This window comes from Odontesthes bonariensis, chromosome 3, assembly GCF_027942865.1.
Source record: "Odontesthes bonariensis isolate fOdoBon6 chromosome 3, fOdoBon6.hap1, whole genome shotgun sequence".
NCBI classification, from domain to species: Eukaryota; Metazoa; Chordata; class Actinopteri; order Atheriniformes; family Atherinopsidae; genus Odontesthes; species Odontesthes bonariensis.
The window spans coordinates 39,747,582-39,766,856 of NC_134508.1; the positions used below are offsets into that span (position 1 = coordinate 39,747,582).

At 41.4% G+C, this 19,275-nt stretch overlaps 1 protein-coding gene across 3 annotated transcripts in view; it reads left to right on the plus strand.

Annotated features, from left to right (window-relative positions):
* mtss1 (MTSS I-BAR domain containing 1) overlaps positions 1-18,836 on the plus strand; it is a 65,946-nt gene extending 47,110 nt beyond the window's left edge. The window contains exons 7-15 of one of the 3 annotated variants that reach the window (XM_075461812.1): positions 5,778-5,935; positions 6,017-6,124; positions 6,410-6,507; positions 7,247-7,325; positions 8,103-8,279; positions 10,029-10,160; positions 11,025-11,175; positions 11,568-11,594; positions 12,760-18,836. In XM_075461812.1, the coding sequence (XP_075317927.1) occupies positions 5,778-5,935; positions 6,017-6,124; positions 6,410-6,507; positions 7,247-7,325; positions 8,103-8,279; positions 10,029-10,160; positions 11,025-11,175; positions 11,568-11,594; positions 12,760-13,883 (2,054 nt within the window). In that variant the 3' untranslated portion in view covers positions 13,884-18,836. The remainder of the gene's footprint in view (positions 1-5,777; positions 5,936-6,016; positions 6,125-6,409; positions 6,508-7,246; positions 7,326-8,102; positions 8,280-10,028; positions 10,161-11,024; positions 11,176-11,567; positions 11,595-12,759) is intronic. The other 2 variants (XM_075461813.1, XM_075461814.1) reach the window with 2 other exon arrangements.
* The last annotated feature ends 439 nt before the right edge of the window (positions 18,837-19,275 follow it).

The window sequence follows — 19,275 nt, forward strand, 5'->3', positions numbered from 1 at the left end:
TCCAGGTGGCATATGGTACTTTCTTTACTGTATATCGAGTCCACATAATTTAGATTGTGAGTTTTTACACAGACATCTGCAGAGGTGTCGACAGCTACTCTTTCAATCACTCCAACATTCAGAGTTGCACAAAAGAGAAAAGAATGAGCCAAACAACGAGTGTATCTGTGTATCCGGAACCTAATTTTAGATCAGTCTTTCGAGCCCAGTTGTTGACTAGAAGTAAAATAACCACCGTTTTGTTGGGTGACACAGTGTTTCCCACACATAGACTAATTCGTGGCGGTGCGCCACAGATTAAACATCGGCCGCCACATATTGCGTTTCGTTATTATTATTATTTTTTTAACGCTATTTAAAAAATACTCGTATTCGTTAAGCTGCATTTCCTTGCTGCTCTCCCTCGCGTCTCTCTCGCATAGCCTACTCACACACACAGCCCCTCCCCTCCGTGCTTCCCTGGAAGCGTGGAAGCTTGCTATCTTAGATTAGCTCTATAGCTCTGGCTCAACCGAAAGAAGACTGCTGGCGAAATTCACGAAAGGTTGGTATCACGTGCACCTTTATAAAATCACACATTAAAAAGTCCTATAAAAATATTTTATATTTTTAATACAATGTTGTCCCGTCCCGACCCGTCCCATAGCAAACAAGCGATTACGCCTTCTTTATAAAGTTAACTAGTCGCAAGTTTGCCGTAAAAAAAAAAAAAAAAAATGTAGTTGGGTTGTCGAGGTCAAAACACTATCAGCTGTGAATCAAATAAAGTAGTTTTTTTAAACTCTTACACTGAATGTTTGCTGCTTCAATCCAGATGAGTATTGAAAAATATTTTACGCGATTGAAAAAGAGAAGTGCGTGTTGATGATGATGAGGACCAGGATGAACCGGAGTTATCAGTCTGAAACAGCTGAACAGTCCGACCAGTGTAATTAGCTATGTTATTAATTTGTTTACAATGAAGATGTGAAAATCTGCAGATAAGCCGGTGTCACACATCCTTACGTCCCCCATCATTTTCCTTGATGGAGAAATTATCCAGGTTCTTAACTCCCAATGTGACATATATGTCACATTACAGATCTCTGACAGTGGGGGGTGGTATTTTGGAAAAAAATTCTGAAATGGGTTCTATGTGGTCTATTTAGTCTGTGTTATAACCCCCTTAATTTTAATTTAAGTAGAAATGGGTCTGGGTTCTTATGGGTTAATACAATAAAGTTCTGTGTGACCAATTATTAACGAAGGAATTATTTTGAAGAATTTTTTACCCCCCCCGGCCCACCACCACCACCACCACACATTGCCTTCACATCTGTGGGAAACACTGGTGACACCTTCCTACATTAGGAAGAAGTTCTGTGGAAACAGATCCACAGACTAATAACAGTGACATATGATCTTTGGGAAGTGTAGTTCTGAGCCACGGCAATGGAGAAAATTCCTCTCATATTGACTTTGTTGGTTTCAGGTGTCTCACTTGAATATAATTGATGTGGGATTAGATTACTCGGACCTTGGCTGACCCGAGTCATTTAGTTTGGAGCTGAGCTGTATTTGCCATTGAGGAAGATGCATCTTAACGATGTAAAAACAAAGAGATTCTGTGGGGAAACCGAAGTGAGATGTAATTTCGGTGCATTTAGGCTCCTCGCTGGTGAGAATTGAACTTGAACTGCCTTTCACCTTTTTCAGAGTGAGTGAGCCGGACGGAGCCTCAGATTTCAGGTCTCTGGTTTTTGTGGGTGGCGAGCCAGAGCCTTGTAGAAACAGTGCCTGACAGCACACAGCCTGTGTGTTTCCTTAGAGGCCAGACGTCAAACCAACAGCACAGCAATGCTGAGCTTCTGTTAGCAAGGTGGAAATAAACCTCTGACTTCTCCACGCTCGCTCTCGCACCTGAGCGAACAGCTGTGTTTGGATTGAGTTTACGGCACAGAGTTTACAGTGTGCCCGCTTGGCTTTGGAAACTGCTTCCTGCTGTTTTTCACAGGATTTACTGTCTGTTACTCTGGTTTTATGTCGAAGATCAAGAGGTTTTGTTTGTTTGCTGGAAAAATATCTCAGAACTCGACGAACAATTCAGCAAAATATCGGGTGGACAGATAACCCCAGAGGTCGGACTTTGTTGTTGTTCACCAGTACCAAACTGAAGGATGAAATATAAAAATACTCCTTCAGGAGATCAATTCTTGAATGATTTCAAAAAGTATGGTTACATTTATTGTTTCTTAGTACTGCTTCACATATGATGAAGTTGTCTTTTTTTGTCATATATGATGAAGTCTTAAAGCCTTAAATAAGACGCTCCATTAGAGCCCTAAAAGACTTGTTTGCAGGTAAAGCAGTTTTTCCGAGTTGTGCTTAAGCTGCTGTGTTGGTGGAGGTTTGCGCCCAGGGCTTATTTCATCATTCATTGGTTGTATTTCCACAGCTGGGATGGTCCTCTGGTCAGATCTCTGTGTGTCTTCTCTACCTGTGGGCCTGGGGAGGCGAGGCTCAGGCCAGATCAACACTATACTGCTGAGCTCCGGCTCAGCTCCGGCTCAGCTCCGACTCAGCTCCGACTCAGCTCTGGCAGTGTCTTCAGGCACGCTTAGAAAACTTGATTCCTGATATTTAAACAAGTGTCAGTAGTTTAAAATACCATCATTGACTTTCAGTTTCTAACACCTGCTTTACACAGTGTGTGCAGAACATGATGATTTCCTGTTTTTGTCTTTGATTTATTCAGTTTAAGATTATCTAAATCAAAATGAGCCCATTCTAAGTAGAAATTCAGCCTCTGGACTAATGTGTTTTCCGTATTGTTGCTCTTCTTGGAAATTTGAGCTTCGCGGTGCACGATTGCATATATGTTGGCTTCTGAGCTGTGACCCTATGCTACAGCCTGTCAGTGTGACACGTTAGAGTTCAGAGTGGAGAAGAAGATTCTGCTTTGATGTAGGTTTCAGGTAAGTTTGGACTGAAAGGGACACGTACAAGATCTAAAATTACAACCTAGTCCCTGTGACCCTCTTCTTTTAGAACACAGTGATGTAAAGTATAAACTGTGAAAACGTGTGACAGCTGAGCATGTAATTGACCTGCCTAACTGGAGGGATGTGGGGTTATGTTAACCTATTATGACCTGGTGCTTGTTCCTGTCTCTCGAGGACGCCTCAGGCTTTATATTCTTGAATAGGATTGTTATGAAAGAGGCACAGAACACATCTGACTGCTCCAGAAGCTTTTTTTTTTTTCCTGTCTAAAAAGAAATATTCAAGGTTTTCAGAGTGGTGAATTCAGTTTAAGGGTTTGTCATATGCTCTTCAAGGCTGGTTAAGTCCAGTAAACAATGTGGTAAATAACGCTGGAGAAGGAGTAAAACTCATGACTCATCTGTTTCTTTTTCTCAGGTTCACATCGTTTCCATCTCGCTCAGTATCTTGATTACTCGGCTGATTTTAGTGGCAAAATTTAATGAAGAAACCGTGAATTTTCAATAGATATATTAGATCAACAGATTAGTTAGTCCATTGAATGGATTTAAACATTCAATGGTCATTGCATTTGTCACATTTTAAATTCTTGTTCTCCACCCAAACAGGAGGATAAGGTCAGGCAGCATTTGTGGGGCAGACAGCTGATGCTCAGCACTGTGTACATGTGTGTCTGTCTCTAGTGCTTTTACATGAGCTGCATAGTGTTGTGCTGCCCCCTGCTGGTAGGATCTGGGTAACACAATGTGAGCTCCACTGAAACACTCATAATAACATGATACTCATTTTTATCAGGTTTATTTAAAAAAATAAGCAAGTGAACTCAGTTATTTTATGTTATAATCCTTTTTTTATTTATATATTTACAGAGTGACTTGAAGAGACTTTGACATTTTATTTATTTTTCAAATTTTATGGGGGTTTTTTTTAGGGATGCACCGATACCACTTTTTTTCAAACCGATACGATACCGATACTTGGATCTGAGTACTTGCCGATACCGGGTACCGATGCCGATGCTTCTACCACAAAAAAAATGTAATGAATTGGAAGACAGGTTTCGGTCTCACTAGCCCAGTGGTTCCCAAACTTTTTGTGCCCAAGGCACACCAAAGGACAAGTAAAAATCTCAAGGTACACCTATTGTGCAAAATAGTCCTTATAACACGTGTTATCATTCATATCATGTAAAATATCTGTAAATGTGCATAACTATTTACTAATGCCAAATACAATGTGACAAGACAACTATTACTCATGAAATATTTATTAACGAAATATTTCAAAAATTTATTTGAAACTTTATCAAATTAGGCTTCATTAAAGCAGCAATAGTCATTTAAACCAGACAGGTCACAAAATTAAAAATGAGGCAAAGGAAACTCAGCACGCAGAAATTTAGCACAGTGAACTGTCAATGCAAGGAAGCTGCATGGTCCTAAACTACAATTTATCATTGCAACATTTCAGCAATCAGTGAAACATGTGCTATTGTAAATATTTTGCCTACTTACAAATTAGTGAGATACATGTGCCTGTCGGGGCGTGCAGGTTTCTTTAATCATCGTTGACACTGAGCAGAGGGCCACTCGCAAGTCCTGTTCAACAGAGAGCCGTGACCTCCTGTTGTTCTTCATGTGAACCAGAGTTAAGAATGCCAAGTCACACAGGCAGGTAGCAGGGAAAGGAAGACGTTGCTCAATCGCATGGTGGGAGATGCTTGGGTAGTCCGATGCAGAAGAATTAGCTTACTAGCAGTTCAGTTAGCATTAGCTAACTTCTCCCAGCCTCAACCTTCCACAACTCTTAATATTACTACTGGGGCTACTTCCCAAACACTCATAAACCCCATTTTGTGAGTTCTATTAAGTGGCTACCATATATATGTGTCCAGTTTTTTATCCATACAGAGGAAAATGTCTTTTCTCCCAACTGCTATCTGCTCCACTCAGTCAGCAGTTGGAGATTCCCTTTCCTAAAGTGGCTAAAGACCACATAATGACAGATGTATGATTCACACACACAAAATCACATGGAATGATTAGGGAAGGAACAGATGTTTACTGTTAGCAGACAGATAACTTTCATGATACTGTCGACAGTTTTTTTTTTTTCCTCTTTTCTATCGTGGTGGGTTGTCAGCAGTCTCTGCACTGGTGGTTTGCTTCGCACCAGAAAGCGCTCCATTTTCCCTCTTTCTCTGTTTTCATGTTGTCCTTCAGCCTTTGATGTGTCACGGTCTCATAATTCCCACCTGCGCAACTGCGTTAACAGCGAAATATGGGTTCTCTGAGGATTTTATTTTTTTTTTAATTCTTTTTAGGAATAGAGTTTTCCTCTGTATTATGAAATGAGTACATACAAAGTACTGATATAGTAAATAAAAAATATATATTTTTGTGTAGTTGTATATTGCACACCATGACTTGGACACCCTCTGATCGCGGTCTTCATGGTATCGTTCATGGTATCGGTTAACTTTAACGAGTACGAGTACGAGTATGTAAGATTAGTATCGGTCCGATACCCGATACCAGTATCGGTATCGGTGCATCCCTAGTTTTTTTTATGACTTTCATCAACGCTCAGCCGTTTTTTAAGATTATAAGTATCATTTTACACGAATAAATGTCAGCCTGCTCGTTTTCAATGTTAATCCAGTTTAAATCCACCTGGATTGTGCTGCTCAGTGTTCTACCCATTATTCACTTCCAGGACCCGTGTCTGTACATCTCGACCTTTCTTCAATGCATTTTCCCAACATCAGTTTCTCCTGTGTGTGTTTTATTCCTGTAGGGAAGGACGAAGCTCGGGGCCAGCTGGACAGCGCGCTGCAAGATGTCAACGTGCGCTACGCTGTTCTGGAGGAAACGGAGAAGCGAGCCGTTTGCAGAGCGCTGATCGAAGAAAGAGCTCGCTACTGCAGCTTCGTCAGTATGCTGAAGCCTGTGCTGGTCAGTGTGTGAGACTGTTTTCAGCCTTTAAAGCTGGCTCGGTTAGAAAAACGGTGCTAATTCTTAATGTGTTGTTTGCAGGACCATGAGATCAACATGCTCGGTGAGGTGACCCACCTACAGACCATTCTGGAAGATCTGACCAGCCTGACAGCTGAACCCAGTAAACTCCCACCAGCCAGCGAACAGGTGCCCTTCACATCCTCTCTATAAATAGTATATAGAGAGTATATAAAGTATATAGAGAGCATGTAACCAGAAATAAACTGAGGTTACTAACAAAGTGTCGCCTGTATCTAAATACATTATTTATTCGATCTATTTTAGAGCAACAAATGGCTGTTTTAGGGAATCAGAGTCATATAGAAAGATTCAAATGTAGTTCGGTGAGCTCGGTCTTTTATAGGAACTTACTGACTTACAGGAAACTGAGTTACAGGAGATGTTATTTGTTATTATGTGTCTGTTTCTCAGGTGATTTTGGACCTGAAAGGTTCTGATTTCAACTACACCTATCAGACACCTCCAGCTTCTCCCAGTAACACTCTGTCCAGGAAGAGCAGCATCAGCAGGTAAAACAGGCTGACACTGGCCTACAATGTGCCTTAATACTGTCTCCATGAACAGCATCTCTGCTCTTTATGGCTGATATCTTTACATTTTACTGCTTTGATGACACTTCACACTTTTAAACAACATCTAAAGTAAACGTATACCCTGGTGCTTGAAAGATCAAAGGAACCCTGTAGATCTTTGTAGAAATTGGACCGAGAACGCATCATATTTCTGACACAAGTCTTAAAAGTAGATGCAAACAGCTCATTTAAGCAAATGTGACAGAATATTCTACTTCTATAAACATCGACTTTAAAGGTTTTTGAAAATAAACAGAGCAGCCACTCTTATTAATTATGAATTAACCAGGAATCCTAGAGGTTTACTGACTGTGCCAAATGTAGTAAGAGATACTTTCCCTCCATAAAAAAATTACCTGGTATGATATTTTCTTCTTTTTTTTGTTTAATTGATCTACCTTTAGGACTGTGATATTGATTCAGGCACAATTTATGCTGAAGAACTTTCAAGCACCTTTATATGATATTTCTCTTCATAATGTTCTGAAATAAGTTTAGATTCAGATTACGAATGCCCAGAAAAAGTGAATAATTTAGGATAGTTTCCAGCCTAAACTTTACAGCCACGGTTCTTTGGTAGTTAGTAATTTAAATTACTCAGTCTGGTCAGTTTTTGTCTTTTCAGCTGTATATAAACTGCTATAAACTCTAAACTGAAGTACTTATGATTTGATAGCAACTACCAGTCTGGATCAGTGAGACACGTTCCCTCCTTGGACTCAATCAGCTGTGCTGTGGATGGAATACACGTTCAGGTAACACACACACACAGACACACAGAAAACAGTTTTCAGATCTGAAGAGCTTCCTTCCTGAAATCTAATACACTTTGCACTACATGGCCAAAAGTGCATGGTCACTCTTTCCCACTTAATCTAATGATAAGCGATATTCAGGGGCTGTTTTTTCTGGTATAGGTGACTTTATTCCATCTTATACAAACACATTTTAATCAACAACATATTTACCAACATTATGGACTTTATAGATGGTACTTTTCTTAATCTTTCACAGTTATAATTCCCCCTGATAGTTTCCCCAGTTTAGTGTGGCAGAAGTTTCCTTTCTTTTATCGCTTTATCCCCTCTCAACAGAATACTGGATCTCACTAAAACTCTTGTGGCAGATTGGATGCATCTCTATGCAGCCACACTCTTTGTTACAACCATTTCCATCGAAGCCAAAGCTGTTTTGGCAGCAGATAAAGATCCTTCTCGAGTCACATGTTCAGTTATTGGTTGTAATGTTAGGGTCTCCGTACTTTAGGCCATGTCGTAAACGACAGCGATCACAGTTGTCTGATTTGAATCAAACTCAGTAAATGTTTGTTTTGACCTTAAAGTTTTTAAATCCTAAAAGGTACCACGACACCAACACATGCTCGCCATCCCTCTGCTAACTCTCACACCCACACTTAAGAATGTCAATGTCAGCTGATGTAACCTTCAAAATAAAACCTTTATGTCCTGACAATGAGAGAAGTACACAAACACACACACAGACACAACGCTTTAACCCTCTCCTGTGTGTAGCGCTCCTCCTCGCCCTATCTACTGTATGGCTGTGATGAAAGTGGGCGGTCCCTCAGCGAAGGGAACTCTCCCTCTCGCCTCGGTCGTCAGGACAGCCGTGGTCGCTATGGTTACGCAGCCGGCTACGGTCACCATCCCGCTCAGAGCCACCGCGTTAGCCGCAGGGATTTGACCACCGTGAGAAATAACTACAACTACTCCATTCCTCCCAACCCGAGTGCTGTGCTGTGTTTTTACCGTTTGTCCTCCATCAGTCTGAATCTGGATCCACCCCACAGCATTTCCAGCTGTGTTACCTTTTTACCACACATGCATAACTGACTTTAAACCCCTTCGCATTAAGCCCCATGTTTTGTCCCAGATTCCACCCGCTCAGAATGAGCCTCATGAATCCAGCTTCATCCCATGAAAACTCAGATTTCACCGCAAATCTCTGTCAGTTTAATCCTAATCCTAATGCCATTCCATAAAGTTGATGATGTTCGTGTGTTTTCGTCTGTGCACTAAAACTGTACGATACTGTTTTAATGTTGGACTGAGTGTTTATTCCTAAGCTTGTCTAATTTTTCTGTTTTCTCATACATTTCGCTTGTCCGTCAGAACAAATCTGACAGTTAGATACATTCATTTATTCACTCTTATAGTCACTGCTGCAGTCTCACAGAGTGACACCGAGGTCATTAATGATTTATAGTTTGATATAAGCCCCTACAAGCTGTCATCTTTTTTCTCATTAGACTCTGAAGTAGCTCTCTGTGGTCAGCTTGTGTCGAACCTTTTTCTCTGTGTGCAGAAGTGAACATATAAAGCTCAGCTTTTAGCCTGCTGCTTGGTTTTTGTGACCAAAACAATATTGTCAAACACTATAATGTCAAATTCTTCTGCTTAGGCATCCAAAATATATGAATTTTCTCAAAGTATTGATCAGGATGTGTGCCAAACTACTCATTTGAGTCGAGCAGGCACACATTTCTTCTTCTTTATTAGTAGATACATACATCTTGTACTCTGTGACAAGCTGAAATTTACTCGTTGTGTTTTAATTAATACGTTGTGTTCATCGCCATTTGATCTCAGTTTCAGAAAGCAGTAAAAAATGCCCATCGGCATTTCACATGGCCTCTCCCGACATTTGATTTGTGCATCCAGCAGCCTGAAACCCAAACGAATCGTCCAGACTGCTGCCGATAAAACTTTTGCAGCAGCTTCAATATCATATTGCCTCTCTTTTCAATGCAGACTTGAAAGATAATCAACATGTCACACATCCTCTATAAATTCCACTTCTCACATGTGATCCTCTCATACCCCACAAACCTTAACCGGTGTTCTTCCCATGTTTCTCTTCTGTTACTGTACCAAAATGCCTTCCTGTTGTTGGCATTTGGTCCTTTACTCACTGGCCAGTTTCATAAGAAGGATAAAGCAGTTCATCATATTTTACAATGAATTACTGCTCCACAGAAGCGGTCAGTGTCCCTCACATTTAGCCTTCAAATCAGTTCATTCGTGCTGATGTTGATTGTTATTGTCTGTAATTTATCTGTAATTTAAGAAGATAAATGTTGTGTAGATGATCATTGCCCAGCAGTCATTGTAGAAGTCATGTTAGTACATCCAATGCAGCAAGTTTCTCTAAAGTAATCATTTAAGTAGAAACAAATCTACTCTTTCTCTTCTCTTGCTTTAACAATGTGGCTCACAGCTTTTATTTAAAACACATAAACACTCCTCCAACCTCTTCATACCTGCTTTTATAGCTGCTGAATTGAAACAGAATTGTCACAGAATTGAAAGGATTGATGTGTTGAATGAGGGACTTCTATGACGGCTCCATGGGATTATGCTCTGTGTACTTTGCTGATGATACTGTTATTTACACTGACAATACATGCTGATTGACTGTAACTGGTTTATTTGTGACAGGATGGAGTTTATTCCACCAATCAGCTGGCATCTGGGGGGAGCGTTGGGACGGAGAACGGCCTGCTGGCCCCCCCACACAACTCTTACACACATCATGGAGAGAGAGCTCGAGCCATGTCTGCATCTGGGAAGGTAAAACACAGTGTTGGGGATATAAATAAACTCACATCTGGATCCATGAACACACCTAAAGAAATTTAAACTTGCAGCCCAACCATCTTAAGGCCAAAGGACCCTACTTTAAGTGATAAATATGCCTGAACATGTATGATTAATGAACAGGGATTGATTTTTAAAGGACTGATCAATGCCTGGAGAGCATTGATGCAGGAAGTAAGAAAATAGTCTGACCCGATATTATCATGGGTCCAGAAATCCACAGTATCCACACGAGGGCAGCAGGAGACCAGAGAGCATTTTAATTATTTTGCACTCAGTGAGGTCTCTTCCGCTCCTTGTTTTTTCCATCTTTCCTTCCATCTCCTCCTTTGCCTTGAGATGGCAGGAAGAGCCAGATGCCTCCTGTGCTGAAACAGCAGTCCACTGCAACAGTTCCAGTACTTTATCTTTGTTTTTCAGCTGTCTGCAGGTGTCACAGTTACACGCTGTGGCAGGATATAGATCATTAGTTGAAGTGGGCTTTTTCAGAGGTGGGGGGTAGTACCTGCTTTTGCGGCTTTGAAGGTCTGCTTGGTTGACCTGGACCTCATCCGTAGTCTTAGCAGGCATCTAAGGAGTATCTCTGTCACATGACCCAGTGCTTTTGGAAGACATGGATGTCCACACCACCAGGCTCCCTCAGATGATGCTTTACGCTTTGCCTCATGATTATTTCAGGCTATTTTCACATGGGTTTCATTATAAAACTGTAACTTAAACAGGTTATAGGAAACAGTTAAAACACCTAAACCAAATGGTGCTCACTAACTAACCATACATCCGTTATCTTTTCTCCTGGTTTTGTAAATTCCGCCTCTACCTCCTCTTCTCCTTTAGTCTTGTTCGGCCCGGGATCAGCTGGCGCTGACCTTGGGCGTGTTAAATTCAGACACCTCCAGGAGCAGCAGGGACTCTCTGCACTGTTCCAGTGGTTACAGCACCCAGACCACCACCCCGTCCTGCTCCGAGGACACCATCCACACACACAGTGAGTGCTGACACGCAGCCTTAAAATCCTAAAACCATTTCAGTTGCTCTGAATGAGGGTTGGTGCTCCCGTTTATCCAGACAGGGAAAATATCGCCAACACAAACAAGTTCGGAAGATAAAACAGGAATTTTCTGAACACACACACACACACTCACACACACACTTGGGGAGCTCTGTCTTACTGCTGGAGTGTCTGTCTGACTGAACCTTTCACATGACTCCTGTGTATTTCCTTTATATTTCTGGTGTTTGTTAGGATAAAACTGACTCTGTTCACCTGCCTGTCATCTGAATTATGTGCTGGTTTCTTCTTTTTGTTCTGGTAAACTTGGTCCTGTCTGGCTCTGTTGGTTTTGTTTGCTTTGTTAAACTTCCTTCCTTCTCTTCCAGCTGTAAGGAGAGATCCTTCCATCTATGGTAGGTCTCTGAGTGCCTGCCTGTCTGTCTGTTAGTCTGCCTGCCTGCCTGTCTGTCCTGTTGTCTACTTACCTCGCAGTGAGGTTCAGGGGCTGATTGCATGCCATCCCACCTGCATCCAGCACTGAATTAATACCTGTTTATAATCAACATTCTCTGAATGCTGTAGAAAACATTTTAGCAGCATCTGTTTATGCAAACAAGCCTTCATTTCTTATCAGCTACTTATTTGAAGTGTGAATCAGCAATAATATGCAATACTAATGTCACATGTATCCACAAAATTCAATTCAGTCTCATTTATATAGCGCCAACTCACAACAAATATCATCTGAAGGCACTTCAAAGTTCCAAAAGTAGTCCAGGTTGTGTTTTAAAACTGTAGCTTAACAGCAACTAAACTAACTTAACCTTGTAACTAATCAGCAACCGACACAATATTCTCACCTAATAAAATAAACCTAAATAAATATTTCCTACCCAGGATTTTCTGTGTTCAAGCCCTCCTTTTCAACAGTATAGATCATATAGGCACCGTATCCTCAGCCCATTAGTAACTTCTTCCTTTCAGATGTTGGTTGAGCTATTTCTTTCCACCTTTTATATTAACGGCTCTTTTGTATATTTTGCACTTCCACCCTATCTGAGTGCGTCTGGGCGTCAGAGGCTCACACGCTGCTTTCGCCCTCTGACATGTTGGCTCGTGTCGTTGTTGAGCTGTCATGGGAACCTAAATACATTTCATCATCATATAAATGATGTCACAAGATAACACTTTTTGGGAATGTATAAAATCAAATGATGAAGCCAAACAGATATTAGTACGTTGTTTTTTTACGTGTTTAAAAGCATTTTAAAGTTGTGATGCTTTTAAACGTTGTCTCTTTTTTAACTTTAATCAAACCATTATGCTGGATATGTGTGTGTGTGTGTGTGTGTGTGTGTGTCTGTAACTGGGTTGTATGTTCCCCGGGTTTCCACAGTGATGCATTCCCTAATTATTTCTTTACATACACAATCAGTGACTCACAGATGAAACTATGTGCTCCCCCTGCTCCTGTCATGTGTGTCAGATGAGATGAAACACAGTAAAATGTCAGAAGTAGAGACCAGTACAGCTTGATGCAGGGCATCAAACTAACGTTTTCCTTTTTCCTCCCTACAGTCGACTACGAGTCCATCTCTCTTCATGGGGACGCCGATTCCATCTCATTCCACCACCTGTCTCAAGGGAACAGCCAGTCAGACTTTGACAAGTCCTCAACCATCCCGAGGAACTCCGACCTCAGATACCAGTACAGGGAGTTTGCTCAGTCTAAACGTCCCGCTTCCACAGTCAGCCTGTTGGCCGACGCTGAATTTAGCGGCGGGTCCACCCGTCAGCTGCAGTCCCACACGGCAACCATCAGGCGCAAACCGTCATCAAAACCAACATTTCGCAGAGGCACAATCAGCGGGGGAGTTCCCATTCCCATTTGCACCCCAAAAATTCCCCTCAAAGCCCTTGGAGGAAATGGTGGTAGTGACGAGAATGTTTTCACAGCGCCCCCTGCTGGAGGAATGGGAGGTTTTGGTCACAATAAACTCTGCACCTCCACCCAGAGCCTCAGCGCTTTACCTGCTTCTTCTTCTTCTCCGTACTATCAGTTCATCCCGGGTCAGATGCCCATCCCAGTGCCTCTGCCTACTGTACCTTCCCAGCCACCTGAGGGTGGCAACGTCAAACAGCAACAGCAGAGACAGTACCTGCAACAGCTGCAGCAACAGCAGCAAATCACCCAGCAATTCAACCACCAGCAGCAACGCAGTCAGGTACAGCAGCACAGCCAGCAGATTCAGCAGCAGCAGCAGTGGCATCAGGAGCAGCTGCAACACCTACAGCAGCAGCAACTACAGCAGCAACAGCAACTACAACAACTACAGCAGCCGCAGCAGCAACATCTGCAGGATCAATATTGGCCACAAAACGAGGATCAACAACAGCTGAGTCAGCAGCAGAAACGGAGCTTGTTCCAGCAGCAGCAGCAGCAGCAGCAGCAGCAGCAGCAACGAGCCCATCTCCAGCCCCCTGCGGCCCAGAGAGAGCCCACCACCCTGGACCGCAGCATCAACCATCAGCACCAGCCCCATCCTTCCACCAGCCAGGAGCAGATCCCCGAGCAGTCGACCCAGGAGGGGGTAGGTGGAGGAGGAGATATGCTGACGCTCATCAGAAAAGTAACGCTCAAAAGGACCACCACCAACGATCGCTCCGCCCCTCTCCTGCCACCTCCAACCAATCACAAATGAGGCCCGAACAAGAGGCTTGTTTCCTCTCCTGCTGGTGAATTGTTACATTCATGGGCTTCAGCACCTGACATGAGGTACCAGAGTGTGTCGCACAGAGCATACAGAGCAAAATGAAACACACTTAGACTTGTTGACTTTACGAACAGACTGCAACCCAACATTTGCTTTGTTTTATTATATAAAATTCAGCTTTCTTTTAGGCCGTTTAGTTTCTTGTTTTCAGGCTTTCAGTCTTTGTTTATGTTTGCATTTTGATTGTGGATAAAGTTTTTGCATGAGTCAATCTTGCTGACAGAACCATTGATTGTTTTAGTTAGTCCTCATTTCCTGGTCACTTAATGTTAATTAGCCAGACCAGGAAGTTGGTAGTGTCTCAGCTCCGCTTCAGGCCTGGGTGCGTTTGATTTGCTTTTTGCCTAGATTTCCAGGAGGGTGGGGTTTATTAGTTAGTCCAGTAACTCCAGTGTTACATGGTTGACCCGTGTTTTGTGGAGTATCTTTTTAATTTTGCTGGCTGTGGGTCTGTGTGGTTCCACAGTGTTTAAAAAGTGAGTGTTTGTTCTGGACCAGGTCATCTCAAAGAGTTAAACCAAACACTCAGAACTCTGGAATAAAACATGACTTGATCTGTAGGTTGTAAATATTAAACAAACAGAGCTTTGGGAAGTTTGAATGTTTTGCTTAACGGCACGCTGTCGGAGCTCACTCGCCCTCTTTGACACTATGAATAACAATTTTGTTCCACTCGCTTTCGAGTGATAAGCGTTTCCACCCCTCGGATGCCAAATGGTGCCTCTGCAGAAAAGAACCGAATATATCTTACTGTGGGCAAAAGTCTGATTTACTGTGTAAATAATTAGCTGGTTAATATATGAAAAAGAAAACAAGAATACAGTGATTTACGGCTAACTTTAAAGAGGCAACCTTCATGTTTCTGGAGAAGCAGACCGATGATCGCATTTTTGCCACGAACATAGCAGGCTATGACGAGCAGAACTATCACATAGCAGCTGGTGAATAACGGGTCTGTAATGGCTGGAAGTCAGTTTCAGCATTAACAGGACGAACACCACGTTCTTTAATGACTTTATGTAGCCTTCTTGCTGCAGAAACAAACTTTTCAAACAGGCGACCTAATGACAAGCCTGACCCACACAAGATTACAGCCGCTGATGTTTGAGAGAAATATTTGCTTCATGCATTAGGATTTTAATTTAGATCAATTCTGACTTGTTTATGTACTTAATAGACAAACTGCATAATGGAGTCACTGCCTCTCATTTTTTATTTTTTTTGCCTTACTGGTCAGCGTATATATATATATATATAAAATGTTCCTCCCCATCGCTATAAGACTAGTAATAAATTTTTATTTTCTGATATCTGTTTATATCTGGAATTATTCTTAAAAGAAACCATCAGCACACTGATCAGAATAAGCGAGTCAAGCTCATGACACCAGGAATATTTGTGTGAAAAATGTATTTTCTTAGTATTCTGTTGGAGAAGTTGACTAGTTGAGTCGGATGTTGTCGAGCCATCAATCGTATTGCACTTTAAGGCACTTCCTCCTCAGCTTCTTTTCAGACCCGATGGCTAAGCCCGTCATTTATATACAATCTGTGGTCTGAGTTGTAGTGACAAGGGACTGGAGATATGGAATAGAGGTCCCACTTCCTCTCCAGACAATATCTCCGCTGTGGACGCTCACTGTACACTTATTATTGTTGTCAGATGGAACAAAAACTGCTGCTTTACACTACTGGATGTAGCCAGATTGGCTTTTGTAGTTGTAACATAAGCATTTACTTTAAAACACAAAATGAACTGCATTGTTTCTCCAGATCAGTCGTTACAGTTTACAATTAATTGATGGTGTGTACTCCAAGAAGCCACCAGGGGGCGACATGTTTTGGCATAATTGAAGGAGCTACAGTTTGAAACTGTCCCCTTTCTATGGTTTGTACACCAGAGCTCTGACTCATGTATATCTTTAAAGGACTTCCTATTAAATTTATCCAAATATTAGACATTTATACTCTCAAATATCATTACAGCAGCTTTAATATGTTGGCACACCAACATGAAATAGTATAATAGATTTTTAGAGAAATGATGTTCAGTTGTGTTTGATTATTTAAAGCCAACAGAACCTGATCTAACTCCTTTATTTGAGGACAGTATATTAGCCTTATCCTGTTAAATTAAAAAGTATTACAGGGAATATTTATCCTTACTAGTTTCAGCTCCACTTGTTCATTTCAGTGGCTTAAACTGACATTTTACACAAGTTTTTAACAAATTGTGAGCTCTTCTGTTTGAAAACCTTCACACGCTGAAGAAAAGACATTTGTTTGGGGATTTGAGTGAAACTCGAATCGCTGAGGAAAATCTCCCAACGCAGCAGATTTTCCTTCCCCTGACACGTTCAACATTAAACTGCTCTGTTGAGAGTTCTTACAAAAATGAGTTGCCTGTTGATTGACTGTTGGCTGTCAGAGCGAACTGTAAACGGGGCTGTAGCACAAGCAGAGGTTTGATACTGATTCGTTTTATCATAGTTTATTGTAGCTGTTCTTTAAAAGAAAAAAATGCCCAATATTAGCCTATAAAATACAAAAAAAATAGTTCAGTCTGTCCAAAAATCTCACGTTCATCATCATTTAGGATGAATAAAATCAGGAAACACTGACATTTGAGAAGGTGTTTACTTTAAAGTTGCTTTTGAACTATTTAATTGCTGTAATTTCTGTCCGTTCAGTTTCAGCTCTGTATTTAATAATCCAACGCCGGCTTCTCTGATCGATGTTCAGAGCCAAATTATTGTAACATTTGAGGCGCAAAGCAGCCACTGACCAGGCTGTGGTGTCATTCAGCAGTTTAACGGGTAAGATCTGACTCGTCCCTAAACAGAAACTTTAGTTTAACGACTTTAACATCTCCTTTGTGCGTGTGGTTCAGGACCTCATTCGCCCCGGCTACAGCTGCCTGTCAGAGACCAGCTGCATGCTGGGAAATGCAGTCCAGTCTCTGCTGCTTCTGCTCTCAGAGAAACATTTGTGCATCTTGGGATTCCCTGCAGCTTATTTAAGTGTTGTATTTGTTGATGACACGAGAAAGCTGCTTTCTGGTACGCCTGAGAGCTCATCCCATCCTTTGATTGATTGATTGATTGATTGATTGATTGGACGCACTAGCCCCGTGGCAGTTGTGTGTGTATATATTAGGGCTTGTATTCCTGGGAGATCTCTAAATCTTTGTATAAAAATGTACGTACACATATCCTGATTGTATTTTTCTTGATTTTTCTGATGATGTGATCTCTCCGCCATCGCACGTATTTTTGTAGAAAAGATTTTGGGGGCGGAAACCCAGAAGACTTCCTGATGTATGAGGATCTGAAACCTGATTGGATGTCAGACTGTATGGACGACATGTACCAACAGAATGCTTTCTGAACATGCTTTGGGGTTAATGATAAAAAAAAATTACGAGAATGATGAAAACTGATTATTCTATATTTAGTGTTTACTGGGATTCCTACTTACAGTATATGTAGAACAAAAAGAAGAAATATGAAAAGTTTACTTTAAAGAATGTCTGTCTTTCCTCTATCTGGGTCTATTTTTTTAAGCGTTAGAAAAACTGCTGCAGATCAAGTGTTTTACAAACCTTTTAACATATCAGCAGCTTTCCTTCAGACTGCAACAGAAACTTACTCGTGTTCCTGACTAATGTGGCTAAAATCAGAAAACCTGAAGTTAAGAACATTTAGAAGCAGAGAAAACAGTGAGAATGAAAAATAATCGGTATTTAAAGGCAGTTTTTCTGTAAATAGTGCAAAGATGCGTCACCTGCTTCTGGTTTTATCGTGCTTGTAGGTGAGGAAGCCTGGTTATCTGGTATTATATGGAGGTTTGAGACCAGTCTGAAACAATCAGAGGTGTGGAAAGTGGCTCAACTTCAGTCTTGATTTAAAAAGTTTGATGTTGGAGTTCAGGTGGAATAAAAGACGACTTTGGTCTGCAGCAAACGATCCTTTAAACAAAACTGCTTATTTAATTCTCCACATCTCGTATGACTCATTATAAGGTTGATAAATAATGAGGTTTTATAGATGACAGACTAACTTCAGATGAGAGGATCAGACACAAGATGTAATAAAAGCGTTTTGAAATCAACTTTAACTTGAAATAATCAAACACTTTGCTCCAAATATCTAATTTTCCGTCATCAGGAGTGTTGAAGCTCAACTGAGTCGTATGCGGGGTGTCGGTACGCTGCCGGGCTCAGATCCAGACGCTGACTGGGTCTCACTGGGACTGTAAAACCAGGAGTTTTACCAAAGCTTTTTCTTCCCGATCATGTTGTCGCCTTGTTTAAAAGTAAAGCTTCACTCAGCCTGAGATCGAGAGGCATTTAGCCCTTTGCAGGGCAGGCTTTTGGCAGCTAGAGCCAAACACTTCACTTATTGTTTAATCTGACCACAGGATTTTGCTTCCTCAGATGCCTTTTCGGCAACTCCCAGCAGGTTGTCATGTGCCTTTTTGTCTTAGACTTAGTTAGAGTCTGGCCACTCCACCATAAAAACCTGACTGGTGGAGAGCAGCTGATGCCGTCCCTCTGTAAGGTTCTCCATTTTCCTGCTTCCTGTTCTTAGTTCTGTCAGACTAAGACGCTTCATACCTGATACCTAAAAACTGCTGGAGCTGGATTAATTCCCCTGGTCTGTGCATGACACTGTCTTATCTCAGAGACCTTCTATAGATGGGCTGGTGCCTTCTTAATAACATCCAATGAATTCCATTAGGCAAAGATAGGCTTCAGTCAGCCATCTGAAGCATTTTAAATAAGCAGTTTAAGCCTCAAAAAGCAGATAAAGGGTGTGAATATTTATGTTTATATGAGTCATCTCAACTTGGTGCAGAAGAAGAAGCAGCAGAAGAAGAAGCAGCAGCAGAGAAATCAAACAAAAAACCAGTGATGGAGACATTAAAACGTGAAGCAATAAAAACAAATAGGAAGCTTGAAACAAATGAGGATATTTAAAGAAAAGGCCAGTGGATTTAGTAAAAACTATGTTTTAAACTTAGTGTTGAAGGCAGTGCTGGTTTCTTCTTCCTGAACCCAAACTGGGAGCTGGTTCCACTGGAGAGGAGCCTGAAAATAAAGGCTCTGCCACCTATCTTAGTCCTGGAAATTCTGGGATATACGTACAAACAGGGCTGCCTTACTTTAAGTCCAATGACTCACACCTGTTTCTCTGTGTTGTCTCTACCAATGTTTGGCTTTTTAGCTTCCCGTTTGTTAATATTGGAACTTAAATGATAAAAACATGACGCACACACATCGACTTCCTCATCAGATCAGTTTCAGAACAGCAGGGCTGATG